This window comes from Corapipo altera, unplaced genomic scaffold (genome assembly GCF_003945725.1).
Source record: "Corapipo altera isolate COAL_440 unplaced genomic scaffold, ASM394572v1 133, whole genome shotgun sequence".
NCBI lineage: Eukaryota > Metazoa > Chordata > Aves > Passeriformes > Pipridae > Corapipo > Corapipo altera.
In genome coordinates this window covers 1,926,557-1,952,552 of record NW_020884939.1, presented here as the reverse complement: position 1 = coordinate 1,952,552, position 25,996 = coordinate 1,926,557, and the positions used below count along the sequence as shown (strand labels likewise).

Here is a 25,996-nt window from a genome sequence, read left to right as displayed (position 1 = left end):
GGTTAAAGAAGTGCTGTTCCTGACATCTGAGAAGGTCTGAGGGACAAAGGCTGACTTGAGAGTGCCTCCGAGGGGTGTCACTATGAACAAGTGCAGATGGGCTGTCCTGATCTCATGCACCTCCTCCCTCCCCTTGGCTGTGCACAGTGCACTGGGAAGCCACTGTGGGAGACACAAGGTGAGGGGCAGAGCTGAGAACAGGGTGGAAATCCACCCTCTGGAGGAGGAGTTGCTGCTGGGAGAGGCGAAGCATCACAGCGTTCCTCAGGAAGATTAGATAGGAGTGTCACTTTGAGGCACGTTGCGGTTTGAGGATGTGTGGAGGGAGGTATCGGTGATGGAGACAGTTTGGTTGATAACCCGTCACTCTCGCAGTGATGGGATCTGTGCTGGGCTGGCGGCACCGTCAGTCTGGGAAGGTGAAGGAGATAAAGCCCACACTGCCGTAAGATGGGAGTGAAGTCCCATGAACACGTCTTTCCTCCGGCTTCCTCACTGTGCTCCAGAGAGGGGGAACAAGGCAGTGCTGGGGGAGTTAGTGGTGGTTAAATACATCCTTCCCACATTGTGCTTTAGACAGCATAAACACTTCTTTTAAGAGACCGCACTTCAGTGGGTCATCTCCCTGGGTTGAGTCTGTATGCTGGCGGGGTTTAAATAGCTGTCACTTTTCCCATTCTCAACCAAAGGGAATTTCTCTCAACTGGAAAAAGAAAAGGAAAAAAAAAAAAGTCAAAAAATAGGAAGAAAATGAGGGGGAAGCATTTCCTGACGGCACTTGAGGAACAAGAGCCGTGAAAAGGCAGAGTGAGAGCGAGTGTGGAGGGAGGTAATTTTTTTTCATCCTTTGGTTGTTGGTTTTTAATAAAGAAGTCAAACTCGCCTTGTAGATTTCCCATTAGGGGACAATACGCTTTTGTAGAGGGAGTCGCCGAGTCAGAACTAATAGTGCGCGCCGCGCCAGGATCCCGGGAAATATCACTGCTAATAAGGTTCTGCCTCGCTCCCTGCCACTGCTGCCCCGCTCGGAGCGATGAGCCGGTGACTTACAGCCTGCCTGTGTCTGGAGGAAAGGGTTGTGTGCCTAGTGTGAGCATCCATGATCCTCAGCATCCTTGGAGACAGCACGGAGGGATAGGATGAGGGGGATCTGCTTCGACCTGGAAGAGAGGACAGGTTTAGATAAGTTGTTAGGAAGAAATTCTCTGCTTTGAGGGCGCTGAGGCCGTTAGACAGGTTGCCCACACAAGCTGTGGCTACCCCATCCCTGGAAGTGTTCAAGGCTAGCTTGGATGGGGCTTGGAGCAACCTGGGATAGTGGAAGGTGTCCCTGCCCATGGCAGGGGGGTTGGAATGAGATGAGCTTTAAGGTCCCTTCCAACCCAAACCATTCTGTGATTCCATGATATGACTGCTGTCTGAGAGTGAGAGTGTAGGGAGGAAGGCTGGGGGTCAGGAAAACATGGGAAGCTCATCTTAGCTGATTAGGTGGATGACCTCATCCATGGGAGCAGAAGAGTGCTGGGTTCTGTTTGGCATCACCTGGCATTGCCTGTGGGGAGCTTTGGAGTTCATATTGCTGAAGTGGGAATTGTCCTTCTCAAGTAGGAGGCAGGTGCACGCCAGCTCTGGCCAGATGGAGAGCCAGCCAGAAGCAAGCCCTGCCTACTCAGGAGAAGGCTTACCGGGCTGTGGCACTGCTGAGCCTGGCCTGATGATCTCAGGAACATTAATGACACGACACGGCGTCTGCTCTGGCTTGTGTTCACCCAGCCTGGACCACGGCACAGCTCACCCAGGCCCAGCTGCAGCTGGTGTGTGGATGCACACTCAGCTTCTCCTTTTCCTTTGCCTTTAACCTGCCCAGATGTCCTGGGTTTGCCCTGGATGCCCCCCACCCATCTCTGCCAGGAGGAGGAGGAGGGATGGTGAGGACAGCACCTGGGCAGCTGGCAATTTCCTCATTGCCCTCGGGAGGAGGCACGGTGAAAGCTGAGTGGTGCAAAGGCTGATTAAAGACCACCTGCCTCCAGGAACGAAAGCAGGGGATGGAAATTTATTTGCAGTACGATGGGCATCGTCGGCATGTGAAATTGCTTCAAATATCAAGTTTGGTGGCAGCTGAGCCTGCAGGTCCATCAGTGGTGTCCAGGTAGAAAACATCTCCAGAGCAGCCCCAGGGAATTGGTGAGGTCCATAACGGTGTTTTAATATCCTGGCAGCTCTGTCCTTCCCTCCATGGGCGATTGGGTTTGGTTCATTTAAGACAGATTCTTAACAATGTTTAAACGGCATTTATGGCCCCCTGGAGGGAGCTTTAAACCAGTCCAAAATCTGTTTTGAGGGATGTTTCAAGCAATTGCTCCTGCCTGGTTTCTCCAGGACATTTCTCCAGTGGTCGATGGCAGAGACAGGGTTGGAGGGAGCTGGTATGCAAACCAGCTTCCCCCCAAAAATGCTGTGGCTGCCTTCTCTGCAAACACTCACAGCATTCCTCCTCTGAAAGAAAGGCAGCCAAAGCTCACCAGCTCACCTGACCAGTCAAGTTTGCCTTGTGGCCAGGGTGGAGCAGGTCCATGCACGATGCTGCCACGCTTCCTCTGGTGCCTGAGCTTCCCAGGCCTTGTGGTGGAGACAGGAGCAGCTTGGAGAATGCTCATCTGCCAGTGGCAGTGGTTCCTGAGCCCTGTGCCCAGGGTGCTGAGTGATAAGGGAGTCAGTATCATCCCCACTGTAGGACTCAGCAAAGTCACTGACCATCATCTTACCTCAGACTCAGCTGCCTCTACGGTGAAACCACTGCTCAGACCCCCAGTGCCTCACCTCCAAGGCACCTTCCCCACATTGGCACTGTGAGCTGGTCACACCTTGAGATGCAGTTGGCCAGGAGCATCCCCATACCAGACTTTTGCAGCTCTTGACTACTTTGCCATTTTCCCAACCAGCCTCTTGACCTTCTCTTTGCTTCAGGATGAAAATGACAACCCCCCCACGTTCAGCAAGCCCTCCTATGTGATAACCATCATGGAGGACATTATGGCAGGTACAGGCCACCCCCCTGCTCCTTCTCCAGGTTCCTAGCAGGGCTCTGGGTGCCTTACAGCCAGAACAGGGTGGGTGATGCCTTTTTGGGGAGGTAAAGCCAGAGACCTGGTAAAGTTCCCTAGCTGTGGGGGTTTGGCCCCACTGTGCATGCAGGAGAGGGGACCCCTTGGCTGGGTGAACTGCAGGAGCAGTGTGGGGGGTCAGGGCAGTTCTGACCCATCCCAGCCCTCATTTCTGCCTCCCCAAGGAGCAACAGTGCTGTTTCTTAATGCCACGGACATGGACCGGTCCAGGGAGTATGGACAGGAGTCAATCATCTACTCCCTGGAAGGCTCCTCGCATTTTCGGATCAATGCTCGCTCAGGTGAGACTCTGGACACGCTCTCCTCCTTTTCCTTTCAGTTCTGTCTTTCACTCTCACTCCTTCCCTTGCCCTGCCCTCCTCTCTTCCAATCAGCCTGCTTAGGAGACCCACAATTTAAGGGATTCACCAGATTTCAGACACCACCACTTGCCCAGTCGCCATGAGAGCTTCGGCAGAGGCATCCATGGAAACTCAGCCCCTGGTGGGAGTGACACCTAAGGAAAGGCTTGGCTGTGAAGGCTTCTGTTAGCTAAGGAGCTTCCAGGGTCCATCTCTTTGCATCAGAAGAAAGGGTCCATTTGTGGAGTATCCTGGCCCTGGTTTTGAGTGTTTCTTTTTTTCCCCTGTCATCTCCTGTGGCTGCAGGAGAAATCACAACAACGTCTTTGCTGGACCGGGAGGCCAAATCCGAGTACATCCTCATCGTCCGGGCAGTGGATGGAGGTGTGGGCCACCATCAGAAGACAGGCATTGCTATGGTGAGTGTAGGAAGGAGTGATTCCCATCTCCTCTAGCCACTGGTTCCCGCCTGGGGCTGGGACTGGGAGGCTGCAGTGTCTCATTTTAGCTGTGTGAATGGGTGAAGAGCACACAGCGATCCCTGCCCTCTGGACTGCCCCCACCATTGCTCACAAATTGACTCTCCAGGCTGTGTAGACATTGAAATCAGCTCTCTTTTCTGGAAAACCACAGAGTAGCCACTTGATCTTCCAGAGCTTTACGTGTCCAGCTGTCCTTGTGGAGGTGGTAATGGGTACCTATTTCACCTGCAGCACGGCTCTCTTTGTTCATGCCTCTTGGGAAGAGGCTGAGTTGGAGAGCCTGTGGGCACACTTAGTTATTCCTGGTGACAGGAATAGCAGTCTATTCACATGCTGCCTGGATCAAGGGTTTCCAGCCAGCCTGGAATGCCTGGGCTCCTCGTAAGGTGCTGGTGGAGCTACAGGCTGAAGCCTCCTTCTTTGCCTTGCCTTGCCCTTCAATGGGGCATCAGGGAGCCCCATTGTTGGTAAAGCGTTAGTAAAACTCTTTGGAAATATCAGGAGGTCAAAATCCAAGGATCCATCTCAATTGGACTTAATGATTTTAAACATCTTTTCCCATTTTATGATTCTGTCTCTCAGTGCTCTTGGCACCGTCTTTTTTGGGACATTTTCTTGGCACCATTGGGGTGCTCTTGCTCCCAGGATGTTCAGTTGGGTTTCAGCAGAGATGTTCCACACAACACAGGACAATGCAGAAAAAATTGTGGTTGTGTTGAGGAATATCCCTGGAATAATTGTCATTCCTGCCAAGGGCCTTCAGGAAGTCTGTGGTAGCAGACTAGAAGTTCCCTATGGAGCCTCCTGCTGAGTTCCCCCCCGGAGCTCTGGATGAGACTATGTTCTCCTAAATAGCTTTGTTGAAAGGCAAAACAAGGGGCCGGGGGGAAAGCCTCCTGATTCCCAGAAAGCTGAAGAATATTAAAACTCGGTGAGATGAGGGCAACTGAGTAAGTTTGTCTGTTGCCATTAGCAGGATATACACGTGGAGCTCAAAATAATAATTTTTGATCGGTAATAAGGGTCTTTTGCAAGATCCCTGGGGGATGGACAAGCATGTGGAGTGCTTGGGGGAGTCACCAGCCTTCTCCAGGGGCCACTGTGTTGCCTTGGCTTGTCCCTGGAGATTGTGCTGTCCAGACTCACCTCTCCTACCACGGGGTGGCACCAGCAGCTCAGCCTGGTGTGACAGCAGGGCACGGGGACTTGGGAGCAGAGAAGACCCCTGGAGAAGCTCCACTGAGATCCCCTGCTTAGGGCACCACTCCCCTTGAGCTGCAGCTCTTCCCTCAGACACCTTCATAGCCTCACAGGCTGGACTGAAATGGGTGATCTGGGGAGGTGAAAGACTCGCAGGCAGTAGGATGCATCCCACAGACTGACTGCTGTCACTTAGATGCCATTTCTCAGGCTGAAAACGAAGATAGGTAACACTTCAGAGCACCATCCTCACCCGTGCTTTCTTGTCTTCACATCTCCCACCCCTGTACCCTCTCCTGGTTTCTCATTTATTCTTTTTTTTCCTTCTTGCTTTTCACCAGTGACTCAGGTTTTTTCCTTCCTCTCCTGCCCCATTCCTGCTGCATCCTCTCCCCCACTGATTTCAATCCCCCTCCCAGTGAAATAACTGTTTGAAAACACACCTTGTGCCCTGCGATTGGTTTTAACAAACACATGCAGGCCAAACCCACCTCAGATATGCCAAGGAGCCTTGGCTGTGAAGGTGCAGGATGTGGGCTTTCCATGGTTTTTTTCCCTCCAGGGGGAGAACATAGAATCACAGAACCATGGAAGTATTTAGGCTGGAAAAGACCTCTCTAAGATGATCAAGCCCAACCATTCCCCCAGAACTGCCAAGCCCAACACTAACCCACGTCCCAAAGTGCCACATCTACACATCTTTTAAATCCCCCCAGGGATGGTGATTCCACCACTGCCCTGGGCAGGCTGTTCGAATGCCTGAAACGTGTGTTGGGGACATCCAGGGGACACGCTGTGCCACCCCAGGAAGCTGTACCTCCTGGTTCAGTGTTGCCTCCTTGCTCTCTCGCAGGTGAACATCACGCTGCTGGACATCAATGACAACTATCCCACGTGGAAGGATGAGCCATACTTCATCAACCTGGTGGAAATGACACCCCCCAACTCAGATGTCACCACAGTACGTGCGAGGGAAGGTGGTGGTTGCACTAAAAGCCTGGTGAGATTGTCACCAGCCTGGCTGGAGCAGGGAGTCACCTCCAAATGGGTGGCACCTCCTGACCGGTGTCACCTCCGAGACTGTGTCATCTCCAGTCCAGCACCATCTTGCAGAATTCCATTTAAAACGTTACTCCTGAGCCTGCTACCTGCTGCCCATTCCCTGTGTTTCTTCTCCCTGCTGGGATATTATTTTTCCTCTCCAAATTGTGTGGATTTTGGCCAAACTCTCCTTTTCTTAGCCTCGCCTGCGACCTCCTTCAAGGACCTGTCTGAAAGACTTTGATTTACAGCCTTTCAAGTCCCTCTGGTGAAATAAAAGAGAAGGAGAGGGGGAGGCTTCTACTCCATCACGCCGAGAGAAAAATGATGGGAACAGAATGGAAAATAAATGAGGGAAAAGTGAAGACAATCCACAAAATCATATAAGGAGGGAGGCTGGAGAAAAAAAAAAAAAAAAAAAGGATTTTTTTTTTTGAGGAGAAAAGGTCTGCCCAAGCCAGAGCACAGTGCTTTTCTCTCCTCCACACAGCACCAGCCCCGCTGCTTGGCACCAGCTTGAAGTCATCTTGCCTTTGACATCCCAATTAGTTGCTGGGAAAATAATTATTTTGTCACTGATCCGATGTAAATTCAGCTGCAGGACAAGCAGCGGGAGCTGGGGAAGTTATGAGTGCAATGAAATTGGGGTTTTTTTAATGTAAATGTCCCCTGTAATAAAAAATGTCACAGGGAGAGCAGTAAAACACAGAATATCTGACGTGGAGGAGAACTCCACCAAGGAATTACTTCCAGCATTCTGGGTGGGGCAGCACAAGTTTCTCAGAGTGCCTCTTTGTCCTGTTTAGTTTATTTTTCTGCAGGGTCCTTGTTTTTTAGCTGGTTTTATTTAAAAGAAGGAAAGCCAGGTTGATTGCTTCATGCTTGTGTCTCTCTTGCCATGCCATCACCTCCTGGGCTCACAGGCCATTTCTGGGGAAATTTAACTCCACTCTCGAGGGTGCAAAATCCCTGCAAATATCATGAAAATACAGAGCTGGATGGAGGAAGGGGAGCTTCTTGCTGGTGCTGGTGCAGGGAAGCCTCTCATGTGAACTCAGATTTGTTGTTAGACACTGGCAAATCCATGTGGGAGTTAATTCCCAGCACTCTGCTTTAATTCTCTGCTGTTTCTCCATGGCAGGTGGTGGCTGTGGACCCAGACCTGGGGGAGAATGGCACGGTGGTGTACAGCATCCGGCCTCCCAACAAGTTCTACAGCCTCAACAGCACCACGGGCAAGATCCGCACCACCGGCGTGCTCCTGGACCGGGAGAATCCCAACGCCCAGGAGGCCCAGCTCATGCGCAGGATTGTGGTGTCCGTCACCGACTGTAAGCCCCACTTCCATCCCACAGTGCTCCCTCCTCGCCCTCCGCTCTCCCTCACAGATTGTTTTCACAACAACAAGTTGAACCTTTGAGCCTGGGAAGCAGGAACTCTCCTGCCCCTCATCCTGGCTCCATCGGCATCCCAGAAATTCAGTTGAGCAGGTGGGGGAAAAAGAGCTGATATATTTTTCTCTGGAAATCATACATTAGGGAAACTTGGGGTTTTTTAGGAAAAAAGGTAGAGATATGAAGATAAATTTCTATTTTCAGATAGCGATAGAAGAAAGGGTAACAGTTTTAAACTAAAAGAGGAGAGATTTAGACTAGATGTTAGGAGGAAATTCTTTACTCAGAGGATAGTGGAACAGGTTGCCCAGAGAAGCTGTGGCTGCCCCATCCCTGGAAGTGTTCAAGGCCAGGTTGGACAGCAACCTGATCTAGTGGAAGGTGTCCCTGCCCATGGCTGGGTGTTAGAACTACATGGTCTTTAATGTTTCTTCCAATCCAAACCATTCTAGAATTCCATTTAGGGGTCCATCCATGACAAATCATCCATGACAAATCAGGGGCATCACCCGCTTCTTCACTACTGTCTGCATAGGGAATGAGGCCTCCTTTTTAGGGGAAAGGAGTGGAAACAGCTCGAGTATTAACCTTAAGACCTCCATTCCTGGCCTCTACAGGTGGGAGGCCACCCCTGAGAGCTACCAGCAGTGCCACAGTTTTTGTCAACCTGCTGGACCTGAACGACAATGACCCCACTTTCCAAAACCTGCCCTTTACTGCTGAGATTGCCGAGGGCCTTCCCGCAGGCTCCTCTGTCTTCCAGGTGAGTGTGTCCCACTGCTACCATGCCCTACACTGGGAGCTGCTGCTGTCGCTGCCATTGCTTCTGCAAAGCAGGCTAGCAGTGCATCCTCTCTATCCTCTTCTTCTCCTTCATCGCCTCCATCCTCTAGCAGTGCAACTAGGGGCACGGAGAAGGGGTTTTGCATCCCACCTTGTGTGCTGGCTCCCAGCAAGGGGGATGCTTCAAGTCCTCTTCCCCACCTTCTCCATTTTTTCCCATCCTCTCCCTCCTCTCCGTTCTTTAACAATTCATCTGGGGGGATGCAGAAGGGGTTGTGGCATCCCCACCCCACATGCTCGCTCCTGGCAGGGCGGATCCTCTGAGGCCCCTTACATTTCATCCCAGCATCCCTGGGGGCAAAGAAACACTCAGGGTTTCTGTACCCTGATTTTCCTTATCAGGAGATGCTCAGGCTCCCCCCTGCTCTCCCCCCCAGGTAGTGGCCATCGACCTGGACGAGGGCCCGAACGGGCAGGTGACGTACCGCATGCAGGTGGGGATGCCCCGCATGGATTTCCTCATCAACAGCACCAGCGGGCTCATCACCTCCACAGCCGTGCTGGACAGGGAGAGGATCGCCCAGTACTACCTGCGGGTGGTGGCCAGCGACGCCGGCGTGCCCTCCAAGAGCTCCACCAGCACCCTGACTGTCAAAGGTGGGGGCACCGAGACCCTTCCGCACCGTGCCCAGACACACAGACCCCTCCGTCCCTCGGTGACAAGGACTCCTCACTGGAGGAGACGTGGTTTATATGGGAGACACGCAGAGGAATCAGACGGATGTATGATCTAAAAACAGGATCCTGTCTGGTTTTGTGCACGACAGGACACAGGGAGGGCAGCCCATTGCTCTTCTGTCCCCACAGCAGAGTGCAGAGACGTGTCTGCCATCAGCACAGTGCAGGGACGGGGAAAACATGATCTTTCTGGCAGGGCCCCCAAATTCTCTGTTGTTTTTTCGTCCATTCCCCCATCCCTAGTGTTGCTTCTCCTTTTAGCCTGTCTTTTGCTTCAGCATGTGATTCCCATCAGCTGCGTGCCTGGATAGCCCACGCACTCCCAGTTCAGAGCTGGACCATATTGCGTGGTCTGTCTTTAATTTAGTGCGTTGCTATTTACTGGCTTCATGTGAGCCTAGGGCTGAGGATGAGCATCATCTGGAAATAAACTGACCCTGGATTGCCCTCGGGCCTGAGTTTGGAAAAGAAGCTCCTGGTCCTGTACCGCCAGAGCTCTCTGCCATACACCAGGAAATACTGAGCTTATATTTAAGCCCCAGCTTTTTCTTCAAATGGGGATGGAAATGGGTTTGGTGCAAATACTAAATTGAGTTACAGTGACATAAGGTGGGGGTTTTTTGGCTGTGAGAAGGGTGATCTGTATGTATCAGAGGCTAGTAAATACAGCCTGCAGCTGTGGGGACCAGTCCTTACAGCTGCTCTGCAGGCACCCACACCACACAGATGCCAGAGAGAGTCAGGCAGAGCATTCCCCGGGATGCTCAGGGCAGCAGACAGGAGCTTTGGGAGCCTGGCAGACATCAGCCTGGCCTCTGCAGGAGGGGCAACCCTGGAGGGGGACACTCAACTCTGCTCCCCTTTTCAGTTCTGGATGTGAACGATGAGAACCCCACCTTCTTCCCAGCCGTCTACAACGTGTCACTGCCTGAAAACGTGGCCCGGGATTTTAAAGTGGTCCGGCTCAACTGCACGGATGCTGATGTGGGGCTGAACGCCGAGCTCAGCTACTTCATCACAGGTATGAGCCCCATGTGAAACAGGAGCTTTGGCTGCAGGGCTGCCCCAGACCTTGGCCAGGGTGTTCTGCACTTCAGCGCTGCCTTTCCCAGCCCCTGCAAACCTTGTCCGGCATCGCCCTCTGCTGAACAGCCCTGCCTGGCTCCTGCCGTGCTGACCACTCCACTGTCCCCTGCCTGGGGGCGACCACTGACCCCCAGCATCCCTGGGACACAGCCAGGAAGGGCATGAGGATGGGCAGGACATGGCTGGGGAGCAAGGGCTGGGGTGGCATTCACATGTACTTGTGCTTGGAAGCCATAAATGGAATTTTGGGGCACTCTGAATCCCCGTGTGGCAGTGGGGTTCGGTGGGCAGGGGGCGGGTGGGCAGTGCTGGGCTCTCACTGCAGCTGCAGCTCCTGCAACAGGAGGCCGGGGAACCCCCTGGCCACGCTTTGACTTGCAAACTGCATGTGTGGCATTGAGCCCTCAGGAAGAGGGTGAAAGCAGAAGTGTCCTTTTTCCCACAGTAGTAGCCTGGCGATTCATGTTTCAGCCCCTCCGGCCTCACTGCGAGTGAAACAGGGGGTGTTGTCCCACAGGTACCACAGTTCACATGCAGTGTTACCCCCACTTACTTCCAAAGCATTCAGGAAATGATCTGGCCCTTCTATGATTCAGCTTTTCCTACGGCCATTGGTTCTGTGAGGCTGGCACAGCGTTCCATGAGGCAGAGGGAAGGTGCTCTGCCCACTTCTGCTGCAGAGCAGCTCTGCCTAGGACAAGATACAAGATCATCCTTCCACAGCTGGGCTGACCCCGTGCCCAGGATGCAGAATCCAAGGCAATGGCCTCAAGTTGCACCAGGGAAGATTCAGATTAGATATTAGGAAAAATTTATTCACTGAAAGAGTGGTCGGGCACTGGAACAGGCTGCCCAGGGAAGTTGTGGATGCCCCATCCCTAAAAGTGTCCAAGGTTGGAGTGGGGCTCTGGGCAACCTGGTCTAGTGAAGGTGTCCCTGCCCATGGCAGGGGATCAAACAAGATGATCTTTAAGGTCTCTTCCTACCCAAAACATTCCAGGATTCTATGATTCCTTGGTCCTTGTCCTTTGCTGCAGGTGGGAACCAGGATGGCAAATTCAGCGTTGGCTTCAGGGATGGGGTGGTCAGGACAGTCGTGAGTCTGGACAGGGAGACCGTGGCATCATACACGCTGATCCTGGAAGCCATTGGTAAGGATTTCCCACTGATCCCATGGGACCACTGCCACACAGCTCCATGGGGTGGCCGTGCAGGTGTGTCAGAGAGGCAGCAACCTCTGAGGCACTCTGTAAACCACAGCCTGTGCTTGGTGTAAATATTTCACATCTCACGTGAATTAGTATGTCCTGGTCCCACCATAACTTTTTCAGACAGTATATTCACCTCTCAGGTTTGCCCAACCCCTTTCCCCTTGGGAAGGCGGGGCCCTCCAATCCTGAGAGGCTCTGTACTGTCCAGGGCAGCCCTCCACCCAAAAATGCCAACACCACAGCAACATTCCCCTAATCCATGCCAGCCCTTGGCTCCGTGGCTGCTGATTAACCCTGAGCCACCTGGCACGTGCAGAGGGCCCGTGTGCCAAACACAGCTTGGCTGTCACCCCCAGAGCTTTATAATGACATGCCTCTTTACAGACCACTTGGATGCCCCTTTTGAAAGGAGAAATAAGTGGCCAGTCAGAAATCTCAGGGGCACAGCATTGCAGGTGCCACGGGGGCTGCAGCAGGGATGCTGCACCAGCTGGGCACACAGGACCAGATCCCAAGGGGTAAAGGGTCTATTATGTTCTTCTGATGGATGTCAGGCTGCCTGTGTTTTCCCGGGAACCAGATCCCATGGGCTCCAGCTGGGTGGGTTTAGCACTCACTGCATCAGGCATGTTGAAAAAAACAAACAAGACCGATGCTTCCCAGTGCCTCATCCTTCCTGCAAATCCAAGAGCCATGCTACCATGTCCTTGTCTATGGAACATCAACATATCCTGGTGTTCCTTGACTATAAGCTGAGCTGTGGCTATAGAAAACTCACCAGACCCCTACCTGTCTTCATCTCCCAGATCCCTGGCCTCCAGCAGTCCCTTCCAGCGCACATTACTCAGTGTACAGAATTCCAAATCCTCTCTATCGACCAGTTGCGTTTCCAGCCTCGCTGGGCTCCTTGGCAGAGCTTGGGGGTGGTTTGGCTTTTCCTTTTCCTTTCGGGATAGGAAAAGAAAAAAACCAAAACACCCAAACCCGTGGTTCAGCGTGGGATTTGGAAGCTGCAGAAAAGACGAAGGATTTTAGTTCAGAGGTGGAGGTGACTGAACCTCCCCCCCTTCCCCTTCTCTCCCATACAGACAACGGCCCCACAGGGAACCGGCGCACCGGGACTGCCACCGTGTATGTGACCGTCCTGGACGTAAACGACAACCGGCCCATCTTCCTCCAGAGCAGCTACGAAGTCAGCGTCCCCGAGGACATCCCGGCCGCCAGCAGCATAGTACAGGCACGTGGCTTTTCCACCCTTGGGTGGGAGGAGGGGGGTCCCCCCACTAACTGTGAGCTGCAGGAAGCCCAGGGCAGAGATTTTCTCTCTCTGTCAGTGGTGTCTTCCCCTGGAGAAGTGTGTGAGCGCTGGGGAGAAGGCAGCAAAGAACAAGGGAAAATTAAGAAATTCACCCCATTTCTGCAGGGGGGTGAGAGGGGAAAAGCCAAGCCCTGTGCTGGCGAGGCCACTTTAGCTGCATCCCTGCTTTCTCCCTTCTCACAAGGCAGAGATCTCAAGGGGGAGGGAGAAGAGTGCCTGCAAAGAGATGCTCGAAGAGGGGTTGAAAAAACGGAAGGAGAAAAGCATTTGGACTCTGCTTTCATTTTTGTTGCTCTTTGAGGGAGCGGTGGCAGGGCTGAATGGCTCAGTGAGCAGCGAATGAATGCCGGCATTCACACCGGCCTCCCAGGCCTTCCAGCATCCCTTCAAACCCAGGGCTCTTCTGGAGCGGGCACCAAAGGCTCTTTGCAGAGGGCCCTGGGAAGGCTCCTCCTGCCTGAATACCTCTCCCAGCACAAGGAAAGGGGCAGCTTTGTCCGCGGCTGTGGCAGGCAGGGTGAGTCACGGGGAGAGAAGAAAGGAGCCTTTTGCCTGTTGCAACAAAGGTTTGCTGGGAGCCGTGTGTCGTGCTCAGGGTAGCCCGTCCCCAGGCAGGAGTGCTGTGGTTTCTCATCACCTGTTGTGCCGTGGCACAGTGTAGGTGATGTCTCTGGGGTCAGGCAGCTGCCTGTAGTCCCAGAGTGGAGTTGTAGGCAGAGAGAAGCCCTGCCTGGGACTTCTCAATCTGAGCTGATTTTGCAAATCAAAAGAATGGAGGAAACTCGAGTCTGACTGGCATCAAAGTGCCTTTTCTGAGAACTCGCTTCCCAAAAGAGGGGAGTACCCCCGCAAGTGGCCCTTTGTGGCAAAGGAGAGGAGGTATTTGGGGGAAGTTTGTTTTCTGCAGAACAACACCAGAGGGAAATAGAAATGGATCATCACCTGGCTTTACTTTAATTTACACCTTCAGAGTGAACCATTTGTTACAGAAGGTCTCTCCCTTCAAATACATCCCCGCATCCCTATGGCAACAGGACAGTTTCTGAATGTTTCTCCATCCCTTTCTCCCAAAGCCAGGCAGTGCAGGGCCAGAGAGCAGGAATGTCCCAGGCAGCCCAGTGAGGTGCATGGGAAGGGGGGAGGCAGGGACCAGGCAGCACACTGGGGACACGAGCCTCCCTCCACCTGCTCAGGAGCACAGCTCAGTGGGGAAATCTCAGCTGAGGATTGCTTTTTTGTGGAGCAGGTTTGCCCTGGGATGCCCCTCTTTAGGCAGCCAGGTTGCTCCGCTCTCTTCCAAGCTGTTTGTTCAGGTGCAGCACAATTTGCACAATGTTTTCCAAAAGAAATGAAGCAGCAGGATTTCTTTTTTGGCTGCCCGCTTATAGATGCATGTGGGTGTAGTTTGGATGCCTCCACCTTTCCTGACAGGAAACAGTAACCTGGAAAGCATTTGGAAACCTGAAATTGCAAAATCTCTGTTGCCTCACAGAGCCACTGCCTGGAAATGAGTTGCTCAAAGGGGCTCTGACAGGGTGCCCAGGATACCAAGGGATGCTTGAGGAGGGAACTGAGCCTGAACCAAAAGCTTGGGAAAGAACAGCAGAGCGAGATCACATTTTGGTGGACTCCATGATGTCCCAGTCCTGTCTGGCAGGGGAGCTCCTGGGGCAGGAGAGCTGGCTCTGAGACATTGGCTTGCTCCTCCTGAAGCTGCTGATGGAGCCCCGCAGGGAGCCCAGGCGCTTCCAGAGCCTCAGCTGGGGCTCACTGGCATCCAGTGGGTGGTGGGGCATCCACTCCCGGGGTCCAGACAGGGACTGGTCCAGCGCTGCTGGCTTGCAGAGGGTGACAAAGATGAGGAAGGTCGCCAGGAGGAGGAAGATGCAGACGAGTGCGACGATGACAGACAGTGGGTCTCTCATCTCAGGGGATGGGATGCTGGGTGGGACCAGCTCCGTGGTTGAAACCAGAAGCCCAAGGAGAGGCGGGGTGGGAGAGGTCCCATTGGTAGAGTCCTCTGTGCTCATCTTCCCTGCAGTGCACAAGGTGATACAGAGAAGTGACACAGGAGATTTCACAGAATGTTTTGCATTGGAAGGGACCCACAAGGCTCATCAAGTCCAACTCTTAAGTGAGTGGCCCATACAGGGATCAAACCCACAACCTCAGTGTTATTAGCACCATGCTCTGACCAACTGAGCTAATCTCAGGATCATACCACCTAGAAGCTGGACAGGCAGCCACTCTGTGGTTAAATTGATGGATTCTTGTCATGCCTTGATGTGCAGGATTTTCCCAGCCATGTTTTCTGTGACACAGGGAGATAGGGAGTCCCAGGAGACAAAGCACAGAGATGGGATTTATACCTGCAAAGTACCTCCCTGAACTGAAGTGCAAAACCATCTGGCAGAGAAATCTAGCACACATAGTGCTATATGTACACATGATGCCATGGCCCCTATGAGGATACCTTTAGGGAGCACGCACATGTTGCATGAAGATCTTCTGGAAGAGATAAATATCCATGCACTACAGAAGATCCAAAACTCTCCCCCTAGGCTGCTGGGATTTGGTTCTTCTCTATTCCCCAGAAATGTGGGTTTGTTGGATTGGCTGGCATTTAGGGGTTTTTGATTATTCCCCCAAGGAAATTGGATACTTGGTTAAGGTTCTGCCCTGGTAATTCCCCATCAAGCTGTGGTATTGCACTGGAATTGCCTTTATTATTTTGCAGGGGTGAAATGTAACACCCTCACCCTGCTCATACCAAAAATCCTCGTGTCAGGCATTTTGCTGACCTGCTTTCAGGTTCAGACATGTCACAAGTTTCTCAGCCAGTTCTGCAGAGTGATACAAAGCAGCTTCCCAAAGCCTCATGGATGACAGCTCTTACCTAAGACTTGATGGTGACTGTCTTCTCCTTTCCCTGCCTGGTCAGATCCTCCCAAGAGCAGTTTGTACCCATTTTTTAGCTCCCATGCACCTTCCAGTCCCAGACAGGCTGTGCCAGAGGCTGGCATCCCCCCAGCTCAGACATGAGGGCTGGGGACACCTTGCTGTGCCAACTCTCTGCCATGGCCTTGGTGCTCCAGCCTGTACGCTGGACGTAAAGCTTTATTACTTTCCTACAGAGATGTGAGAGGTAGAAGAGTGATGGAGAGCTGTTTAGCTGGTCTATGGCTGGGCAGCCTCCTGGCGAGTTTGGATTTGGATTGAGCCAATTTAAAATTAAGACCTTGGAGGGGAAAGGCAGGGCTGCAGAGACTGCCAGAGTCTCTGGGTCTGCTCTTGCAGCCACCCTCCCAAAGTCAGACAGGTGTGTGTAGGCAGCAGCCAAACATTCACTGTAAAACACTCAAAAAGGGGAGGAAGAACATCAGTGACATATCTTTCGTTGTTGACTGGAAACTATGAGACGCCCTGATGAAGACAAGCCTCGTGGAAATCGAGGTGCTGCCTCAGGAGAGACGAGCATCGCTCACCGCCCGAATTACGCAGGAGGAAACGACCTTCAGCAAACACTGTGGGAGCTGCAAAGCTGAGTGCTGAGGGGGTCAGGAGCCCTTGAACTTGGGCTGTCCGTGCCCCAGCTGTACCCTCTGGGTTACGTGGGTGAGCTCCCAGCTCTGGTTTGCCAGGACCCTGCCTCAGAATCTCTCCTGCAGGATCTGTGCTCCAGACAATGAGGTGAGATACAGAAGGAATAAGATCAGAGGTTTCCACTAGAGTTGGGTGCCAGGTTTGAGGCACTAGGGAGATGTGTTTTATTTCTGGAATACTTTGCATCACCTGGGCTTGAGCTTTCCAAGCTGTGATGCTGGCAGCCTCAGGGCAAGGACTGTATCAGACTGCCCAGAGCTTGGGGGCTCTGGGGAGATGTAGCTGTTTCCATGGGTCAGAACCAGGTCTGTGCTTGGAAAATGAGAATTGCAAAAATTCTCAGCATCTGAGAACAGTGACAGAATCCCTGTGTGTATTGCAAGCAGGCCCACGGACTAGGGCTCTTGTCATCTCCTCCAAAGTGATGTTTTCCCCTCTCTTCACCCCAAAAGTACTTTTTTATCATGCAGCTGCTCCTTGCCTGGCTCAGCCCCTTCCCCTCGGCTTTGGGAGCAGAGCAGCCATCCCAAGGACCCCCTGCTCCATGTACAAGCTGTTCCTCTGTGCTGCCCTGGCATGGAAAACGAGCAGGCAGGGCTGCAGCATATCCCACACCAAAGGCAGCCTGAATCAAGGTTTCCAGGGCTACCTCAATGCTGGCATTTACTGACTGCACGTGTTCGGCTTGGTGACCTTACATTGTTCCTTAAGAGCCAACGGGGAAGCGTGGGCAATTCCTTCAGGCTGTTTTTCACTCCCTTGGTCCTGGCTGCAGTTTGTGTTTTAAATTCACTTGACAGTGTTCCATAGAAACCCATGAGGAGGGGTAACTGATGTTTTCCCAGGCTTCTTCAGCCGTGCCCTGTTCTCTTGCTTCCCATCCAGCCTCTCCTCATGCCCAAATCAGCGGCAGAGCTGCAGGTCCAGAGAAAGTCTGGGCTTTCGTAGCATCACTGTCCCACCCAAGCCCCACATTATCAACCTGGTGGGTTAACCCGAGGTTTGTCCTTTCTGGAAATCCTCCCCAGAAGGCTCATCCCTGCTTGATCAGTTCCAAACATGACACATCCCCATGAGCGCTCAGGACCCAGCCCTGGGCACGAGGCAGCTGAAGATCAGAGGGAAAGATGAGAAATTGCAAAAGGCAAAATGCCCCTGGGGAAGGTGGAAAGGAAGAAGAAATGATTGTTATGCATGTAGCAGTGGAGAGGGTTATCCTGCCCAGCACCAGGCACTGCTCCCTGGCCTGGCCCAGCTGCCTAGTTTGGCGTGAGCTTTTCCATATGCTCTCCCTTCCTTTCCTCAACCTGCAAGGAAAACGCTGTTTTCAGGCACTGCCTGTAACAGAGCTCAGGTGAAAAGCAGCTCTATTTCCCCTCCCTGTCTTGCTCAGCGGCGCTTTCCTGGAGCTCCCCAGCTTTTCCCAACGCACTAAGTCTTTCCACGTGCGGGAGGAATTGATGCTGGAGGGTACCAAACACCCAGCTTCCCCACCCGGATGGGTGGGTACCGAAAGCAGAGGACTGTGAGTGATGCTTTTCCCCATCTCCCTGGTTGTTAAGCGGCAGAGCTGCATCCACAGGACTTTCCCACTTTCCCATCACCGGGACAGACAAAGCAACGCGAAGCGGGGGAGGGAGGAGGGATACCTGACCTCACGCCCACCCCAAACTTTGCATCTCCCCCCATTTGCAACTCTTTCCCCGGGAGGCTGGAGGGCTGAAGGCAGCAGCTCTGCAGCCGAAGGTCTGTCTCTCACCCCTCGGGGAGAGCCCGAGGGGCCGGCACTGGGTTTGCTGCAGGGGTTCGGGCTCCCTACCTCTCACCGGCTGGCCGAACCCGGGCTCTGACTCCCGCACGCCTGCCTTGCGCCTCTCCCACCGCACTCTGCCGGCTGCCAGCCCCCTCCTCCTTTCTGGGAGGGTGGGAGAGAGATGGGGACAGCCTGAGCATGCAAAGCCGAGGGGCCCTGAGCCCCTTCCCGGGCTCTGCCAGTGCCGCAGTGCCCCGGAGCTGTGTCCCCCTGGAGTGAGAGGTCGAGCCCCCTGGGGATGTGTTTCCCAGGCTTTGTCCCTGTGGAAAGGCTAAATGCTACGTTCTGGGCCGAGCCCCCTGTGCTGGAGAGGAGGTGGCAGGCTGCCCACCATGTGCCTGCTCCCCCTTTTCCTAGCAGCTCTACTCTTTTCTCATTCTTTTATTGCCTCTCCGCTCCTTTTCTGACACCTTTCCAATAGCTGGGGGTGTTTGAAAGGGGGCTGTGAAAAGGACAGCAGAGGGATAAAGCAGGCTGAGACACTGGTACTCAGCTGCACAAGGTGCCTTCCAACTGCAGCAGAAAGAGCTTTTCTCCCCCTGCTTGCACTCCAGTGCCATTGTTTTCCCAAGTTTGGGACAGTCTGTCAAATCACCACTTCTCCACTGGGACCTCAGTGAGTCAAAGTGGCAACAGCCAAGCTTTTTCCAGGTTGCAGGCTGGCAGGAGCACGAGTTGCTTTAATGCAAACTACTGGGTTTTAACAAAACCCAAACTCCCCATTTACTTGCTGAAGCTTCATGCAGGAAACACTTGGTGTGAGCTGGGAAGAGGATGGCTCAAGGGGTGTTTGCAGGGTGCAGTTGGCTCATCCTGAAATGCATTTTCCTGAGCGCAGCAGCTCAGGGAATGGCACAAAGAGCTGCAAAGCTTTGCCTCTTTGTTTTTCCTCCTCTGGCTGCATGATAGCTTTTCCCAGGAGGGAGCCAGTGCCATGCCAAGGCAGCTGGTCTGCCTGGGCATCACTTGCCTGCTGCTGTGGGGTGGGGCCCATCCATCCCATGAGAGAGGAGACAGCCCAGTTCCTGCCCAGAGACAGCCTCAGGGTGGAAGAGCTGGTTTGGGAGGGAGAACTCCCCACTGTGAAAGGAAGGTGTCTGGATCCATGGTAGAACATGGAATAAACCACAAGCCAAGATATGATCTGGTCTGGGAGAGAGGAAAACAGCCTGTGTGGTGCAGGGATGAAAAATCCAGAGAGTTTACAAATGCAGAGGTCAGTATTTTCCAAGACTTCTGCTGACTCAGGGTGTTTTGGTGGAAGGGAGCAAGAGCAGTTCAAAGCATCTCACAGACACATTTCAGAAGAGCATCTCTGACTCCTGCAAGTGTTGTGGGGCTGGTGGTGGAAGCCCTCACCATTCCCACTGCACATGCATCCTTTGCAGCCACACTTTCTCTCTCCAGCGCCAGTCTGGGTGCAAACCCCCACCTACCTGGGAAAACAAAATTGCTGGGTAACATTATAGTGAGAAGATGTGGCAGAAGATGCCTTGCAGAGGGAAGTAGGAGGAGGATAAAGGCCGAGGCATTCCCTGTGTCCTCACTGGTGATTTCCATGCAACCACGCTGCGGTCGAGCTTTGGATGCTCTGTGGGAAGTTGGGTTTGCAGAGAGAAGATGCAGCTCAGTGACAGCTGGGTCGTGAGCCCTGTCCTGCTGTTCCCCACCAGGTCCCGCTTCCCAGCTGCCAGAGGTGGCTGCTGGCTGGGTTTTTAGGGAAAGCGCTGCAGTCTTGTCCAGTGACACCGGAGGGGACCCATGCCTTGGGTTTCCCAGGACAGACGAATGGGTTATTCAGCGCATGCCGGGACTGTGCAGTGCATCACAGCTAAGGGGTGCTCCCACCACTGCCCAGGGGCTCATGAGGGCTCAGCCTGAGCACCAGCATGCTGTAGGCTGGTTGCATTCACGTTTCTCTTGGCAGGTTTTACATATGCTGCTGCTTGGGTGACTCGCCAGGATGCCGTGGGCTGTGTGCCCACCCGACGTGGGAGCAGCTCTCCCTGTCCAGCTCAAATCATCCCAGCAATACCCCATCCCCAATGGCATTGCCACTGGGACAAGCATTGGTGTCCAGGGCAGGATCCATGGAGGTACCTCCACCAGTGCACAGACCCCTGGGCTTCATGGCACGGTCCTCAGGCTCAGCTCCCACTTCAATCCATCCAACAGCAAATCCAAGCCCACCATCCCTGCTGTCTGGTGATGAGGGGAGGATAACTTACTTTACTTTGCAGCTGATAAGCTCCCTGGCTCAGGTGAAGGAGCAGGATGTCCAGCCTCAGCAGGGTGGGGGGACTTGTCACAGTCTGAGATTCTCTGCCCTTCACCTTCGCTGCTTTTCTTGTCTCCTGAAGGTGAAGGCCACAGACGCGGATGAAGGCATTAATGGGAGAGTTTGGTACCGGATTGTCAAGGGTAAGTCCAGGTGCCCCCTTGTGCATCGGTGGGTTTGTACCAGGCTCTGGCAGCCACACGTGCAGCCTCAGGATGTTGTGCTCTCCATCCTTTTGCACTTTGCAGCCCACAGAAACACTTCCCCCACCCCTAAGCGAAATTCCAGCACTAATGTTAATTGCTGGGGGATGATTTGTCGAGGATGGAAAATAGATAGGATCCTAGAATCGCAGAATGGTTTGGGTAGGAAGGAACCTTAAGGACCACCTCATTCCAGTTCCCTGACATAAGCAGGGACACCTTGCACTAGCCCAGGTTGCTCCAAACCCCGTCCAACCTGGCCTGGGACACTTCCAGGGATGGGGCAGCCACAGCTTCTATGGGCAACCTGTGCCAGGGCATCCCCACCCTCACAGGGAAGAATTTCTTCCCAATATCCCATCTAACTCTGCCCTCTGGCAGTGGGAAGCCATTCCCTCTTGTCCTGTCCCTTCAGACCCTTCATCAAAGTCCCTCTCCAGCTCTCTTGGAGCCCCTCTAGGCACTGGAAGGGGCTCTAATGTCTTCCCAGAACCTTCTCTTCTCCAGACTGAACACCCCCAGCTCTCTCAGCCTGGCTCCTTAGCAGAGGTACTCCAGACCTTGGAGCGTCTTCATGGCCTCCTCTGGACTCACCCCAACAAGTCCATGTTGTTCTTATTTGATGAGATTCTGTAGCTCCTCCCGGCTTGTCCCAGGGCCAAACCCTGATGTAGCTGAGCCTGATGTAGCAGGAGGTGGTGGGGCTGGGGTTGTGCTCAGTAATCTTCCTCTAGAATAGCCCCTTGGGGAGGGCTCAGTGTGTCACCAGGATGGATGTAAGGGCAGCAGGCAACATCCCTCTCGTTTTTTCTCCCCCTGCCAGGAAACGAGCACAACCACTTCCGCATCAATCCCAGCACCGGGCTGGTGATGCGCGGTGTGCGGCACCTGGACCGGGAGCAGAACTCTTCTCACGTCCTGGAGGTGGAGGCCTACAACACAGAGCAGGGACCCATGAGGAGCTCTGTGCGGGTAACCACCTCACAACCACCGAGGGCTGGACAGCAGGGGAGTCTGTGCAAAATATTTAGGATGCTTTCCAGCCCTTGCAGTTGTGCAGGAAATTAGAAAGAGCTGACATGGAAATGCTGACGGAAAGTCTCCGAGGGCTGCCCGTGGGTGGAGAAGATCTTGTTAAGGGGTTTTTGGTTGGTTTTTTTCTTTTTTCCTGTGACATTTTGGCACAATGAAGCTGCTAAGTGGGCTGCAATCACTGTCAGAGGGAGTCTCTGTCTCACCTTCTCGCCCAGTGAGATGCAGGTCTGCTGCCGGGAGGAAAAGCTGGGCCTTAGCCTGTTGAAAACTGTGTCTCCTGGCCAGGCATCTATTTAAATAATCCAGGGCCCAGTGGTGATAATCTTTAGCTGTGACACACCAGCTTCCCATGGTTCCCACCGACCCAGTCCTCCAGTTGCATCTATTTTTAGACTCAGTGGTGGGATGTGCTCTGGCCGAGTGTGACATGCCAACAGCACCAGCAGCAGGCAGAAAACCAGGAGGAGAAAACAGGTTCCCTGGGGAAATAGCATCTCGACCTACTGAACTTTGAGCAACATTTCCCACCGAGTCACCAGCATTTCTGTGTTGTGGGGTCTCCAAGGTTATGAGCAGGGGATCCCAAAGGACAGAGGAATTGATGTACCCAGTGTACCTCCCTCCCACCAGGGAAGGACTGAGTCACTCCGACCACAGGGCTTGTTTAAATTTGTCTTGTTAAACCATTTGTGTTCACTCTCCATCACGTGGTGTTTATAGAAGAGATTATCATAGAATCCTAGAATGGTTAGGGTTGGAAGGGACCTTAAAGCTCTTCTCATTCCAACCCTCCCCTCCCTCCTCCCCGTGGTCAGGCACATCTTCCACTAGACCAGGTTCCTCCAAGCCCCATCCAGCCCAGCCTTGAACACCCTGAAATGTTTCTCCGCAAACACCACGAAGGACGTATTTTCCCCTCACCAGTGTAAGCTGGGTGAGGGCTCACAAGCTTGCCCTGCTCACCCATGGGCTCTCTGGGGGGTTCCACAGGTGATCGTGTATGTGGAGGACGTCAATGACGAGGTGCCGGTGTTCACCCAGCGCCAGTACAACCGCCTGGGGCTGCGAGAGACGGCCGGGATTGGCACCTCAGTGGTGGTGGTCCGGGCCACCGACCGGGACACAGGTAGGCAGGTGGGGGTGAGACACACCCAGTGTGGGGGGGAGCGGTGAAATCAGCCACTGCATGGATCCCACATGAAATCCGCCCGTGGGATGGGCTCTGCTCCGTGGTGAGGGTTGGCACTGGTGGCGCCCGCCTCTTCAGGGTGCTTGGTCCAGCCAACTCTATGGTTCCTGCTCCCTCCCCAGGGAACGGTGGTCTGGTGAACTACAAAATCGTGTCGGGCGCAGAAGGGAAGTTTGAGATTGATGAGAGCACGGGCCTCATCACGACGATAGAGTACCTGGACTACGAGACCAAAACCAGCTACCTGATGAATGTCTCTGCCACGGACCAAGCGCCTCCCAACAACCAGGGCTTCTGCAGCGTGTATGTCAGCCTGCAGAACGAGCTGGATGAGGCCGTGCAGTTCTCCAACAGCAGCTACGAGGCTGTGATCATGGAGAACATCCCCCTGGGCTCCGAGGTGCTCCGGGTCCAGGCTCGCTCCATCGACAACATCAACCAGATCACCTACAAGTTTGACCCCAACACTAACGCCCAAGCGCTCTCCCTCTTCAAAATCAATGGGATCACTGTAAGTAGCCACAGCGTGGTCCCTCCTGGCTTGGCTGTGCACCATGAATGTTGATGTTGGTGGCCAACACAACTGTTTTTCATCCTTGGCAGGGTGTGATCACAGTCAAAGGCCAGGTGGATCGAGAGAAAGGGGATTTCTACACCTTGACAGTGGTGGCTGATGATGGAGGACCAAAGATTGACTCCATTGTGGTGAGTAGCATCTCCCCACTTCCCCACCATCCTCTGTCAAGCTCAGATCACCTTTCTCTTCCTCTAGCATGGGACAGCGTGTCCTCCCCGCCCCAGCTTTCAGGGCCCGGAAACCTTGATCTGGGGGAAAACCAGCTAAAACAGTTTCAAGGGAGGTAAATTTAGGGGCCTTGAAACACTTCGTGGTTTGTGTTTAACAGGGTTATATTTGGCAGCTGAACAGGGGGTGATTTACATTTCTCTGTCAGGGCAGGAGGCACATCGGGTGCAGGGCCAGCCCACAGGTCCCAGCAGCTGTGCTCTCCACACACTGCCCTGCCCTTGTCTGGATCTCTCCCAGGGCGAGGGGCAAATCTGCCAACCTTATCTAGAAAAAAACCAAAGAGATGCACCAACAGAGGAGCCCCTGAATCACTGCGGAGGGGTACCTGTGGCTCCTGACGCTGCTGTGGTGGGATGCAGGGTTAACCCACACCTCCTCATCCCCCATTAACTCCTCATTCTTTGTGTTCTCTGTTTCCCCCTCTGCTCTCCTCCAACAGAAGGTAAGCATGTCCGTCGTGCTGGCATCACCCTGGGGACCAGAATCCATTCCAAACTCCACACTGAGCTGCGGGGAGGGATCAGGGTGGACGTCTCCATCCCCGTTCCACCAGCACCAGCCTCCCTGACATCCCCCAGGACGTGGTGCAGCTCCTGTGAGCCATCCTGCTGCTGCGAGCGGAATCGCAGTGCCCTGATCCTCCACTTGGGACAGCAGCTGCCGGATCCATCCTGGTGGCTGAATGAGCTCTCCCTGCTCCTGGCTCTCTGTTTTTAATTCGGGAGCAACAATAACTGAATCACCCCAAGGCGCACAACTCACTCCCGGCTTCCTCCCGGGATGTTGTCCTATTCAGCCTGGCTGCACCTGGGAGCTTGGGGCACCCATAAATAAATCCCCAGGAACAGAAAGGCTCTTCCTCTCTCATTTCTGTGTCCCCTTGCAGCACTTTGATTACAAACTTGATGAGAGCATTTCCTCTGGCTAATTGTGGCCAAGGTAGCCAGGTCCCCTCCAAGCATCTTGTGCCCAGGTGTCTTTTCCCAGGAGGGAGCTCAGGTCTGCTCTGCACCCAGCTTGCCCTGGTTGATTTAAACGTGCTCAGCTCTGCCTTCCTTGTGCCTGTTGAACTTCAAAGCCAACCCTGCCTGACCCTGATGCTGTGAGCACGGACGAAATCACTGCTTGTGAAAAGCTTAGCAGGAAAGGGTCACCCTGCAGCAACCTGAGCTGCTCCATGCCCAGCTATTTGGAGGATAAAAAACAGAGGATGCTCCACAGAACAAACTACCACTTGAGAGCTGCAGCAACCTTTTGCTGTTTCTCCAGCCTCCAAGCATCCCTCCTCCTCCTCCTCCTCCTCTGCAGGCAGGGATGTAACTTCAATCCCTGGGCTCAAATAGCTGTGTCATTCTGTGGTGGGTTGAGGATGTGCCAAGGTGTCAGGGTGACAGGCGGGCAGGGGGCCAGCTCCTGTCTGTGCCACACCTGAGCCCTGTGCATGCCCACAGGTGACTATCACAGTCCTGGATGAGAATGACAACAGCCCCCAGTTCGACATCACCTCGGACTCGTCCGTCAGCGTGGCCGAGGACACCGCTGTTGGCAGGAGGGTGGCCGTGGTCCTGGCCCGAGATCCAGATGCAGGCAGGAACGGGCAGGTAGGGACACGTTTGGACAAAGCTCTTGGGCACATGGTGTGATTCCTGGCGTTTTCCTGTGCACGACCAGGAGCTGGACTCGATGATCCTTGTGGATCCCTTCCAACTCAGGATATTCTAGAGTGAGGCTGGCACAGCAGTTGTGAAGCTGCCTATGAGGCTGTGGTACTGTTTCACTGACACAGAAATACCTCCACCAGCATCTTCCCAACCCCTTCCCTTCTACATCCCTGTGACAGCAAACTGGTCATTGATGCCAGCGGTTTTTGTGGAGTTTGTGCAGTTTACCCAGTCAGGACCTGCACCACAAAAGGAAAAACATTGTCCTTGGGCTCTGGGGCAAAGAGCTCTGCAGGACACGTGTTGAAAGGAGCCCAGCAATCTGAATAACCAGCTGTGGTCTCTCCAGCCATGGGAGCCAGCAGTGAAGTCCTTGGCAGGCTGAACAGGAAGCTCGCTGACATTTGTTATTTTCATTACCACACAGACAGGCGTTAATGAGGTCCCGTCACCCCCAATGACAAAAACTGCTGACAGCGTAGGAGCTGCAGGGTCAGACAGGTGCTATGGGGTGGCTGCAATAAGCCAGCACACCTGTGGATCCCAGTTCACTGGACCCTCAAAAAAAAAAAAAGCTCAAAGACTTCTTGAGGTGATGCTGGGTTTATTTTTGTAGGGCCCCTTTTCTCTTCTCCTCACAGCATCACTTTGCTTATCCTGTCTTTCTTTCCCTGTGATGTTTCC

At 53.6% G+C, this 25,996-nt stretch overlaps 2 protein-coding genes across 3 annotated transcripts in view; one reads left to right on the top strand and one right to left on the bottom strand.

Moving 5' to 3' along the window:
* CDH23 (cadherin related 23) overlaps positions 1-25,996 on the top strand; it is a 194,154-nt gene that overhangs the window by 133,791 nt on the left and 34,367 nt on the right. Inside the window, exons 18-34 of the mRNA XM_027661026.1 lie at positions 2,971-3,043; positions 3,293-3,409; positions 3,776-3,888; positions 6,005-6,112; positions 7,334-7,523; positions 8,204-8,349; positions 8,807-9,026; positions 9,976-10,128; positions 11,231-11,344; positions 12,493-12,641; positions 20,499-20,559; positions 21,443-21,591; positions 22,645-22,780; positions 22,966-23,354; positions 23,447-23,548; positions 24,091-24,093; positions 25,103-25,252. Coding sequence (XP_027516827.1) covers positions 2,971-3,043; positions 3,293-3,409; positions 3,776-3,888; positions 6,005-6,112; positions 7,334-7,523; positions 8,204-8,349; positions 8,807-9,026; positions 9,976-10,128; positions 11,231-11,344; positions 12,493-12,641; positions 20,499-20,559; positions 21,443-21,591; positions 22,645-22,780; positions 22,966-23,354; positions 23,447-23,548; positions 24,091-24,093; positions 25,103-25,252 — 2,373 coding nt within the window. The remainder of the gene's footprint in view (positions 1-2,970; positions 3,044-3,292; positions 3,410-3,775; positions 3,889-6,004; positions 6,113-7,333; positions 7,524-8,203; positions 8,350-8,806; positions 9,027-9,975; positions 10,129-11,230; positions 11,345-12,492; positions 12,642-20,498; positions 20,560-21,442; positions 21,592-22,644; positions 22,781-22,965; positions 23,355-23,446; positions 23,549-24,090; positions 24,094-25,102; positions 25,253-25,996) is intronic.
* Positions 13,680-18,337, bottom strand: CUNH10orf105 (chromosome unknown C10orf105 homolog). Of its 2 annotated transcripts, none has more exons than XM_027661030.1 (2): positions 18,145-18,337; positions 13,680-14,757 (listed from the first exon to the last, which is right to left on the bottom strand). In XM_027661030.1, exon 2 carries the CDS (start codon positions 14,750-14,752, stop codon positions 14,336-14,338), a length of 417 nt encoding a protein of 138 aa, XP_027516831.1. In that variant the 5' UTR covers positions 14,753-14,757; positions 18,145-18,337; the 3' UTR covers positions 13,680-14,335. The 2 variants fall into 2 exon arrangements, with proteins under 2 accessions (XP_027516831.1, XP_027516832.1); XM_027661031.1 differs by lacking the exon at positions 18,145-18,337 and adding an exon at positions 16,515-16,577.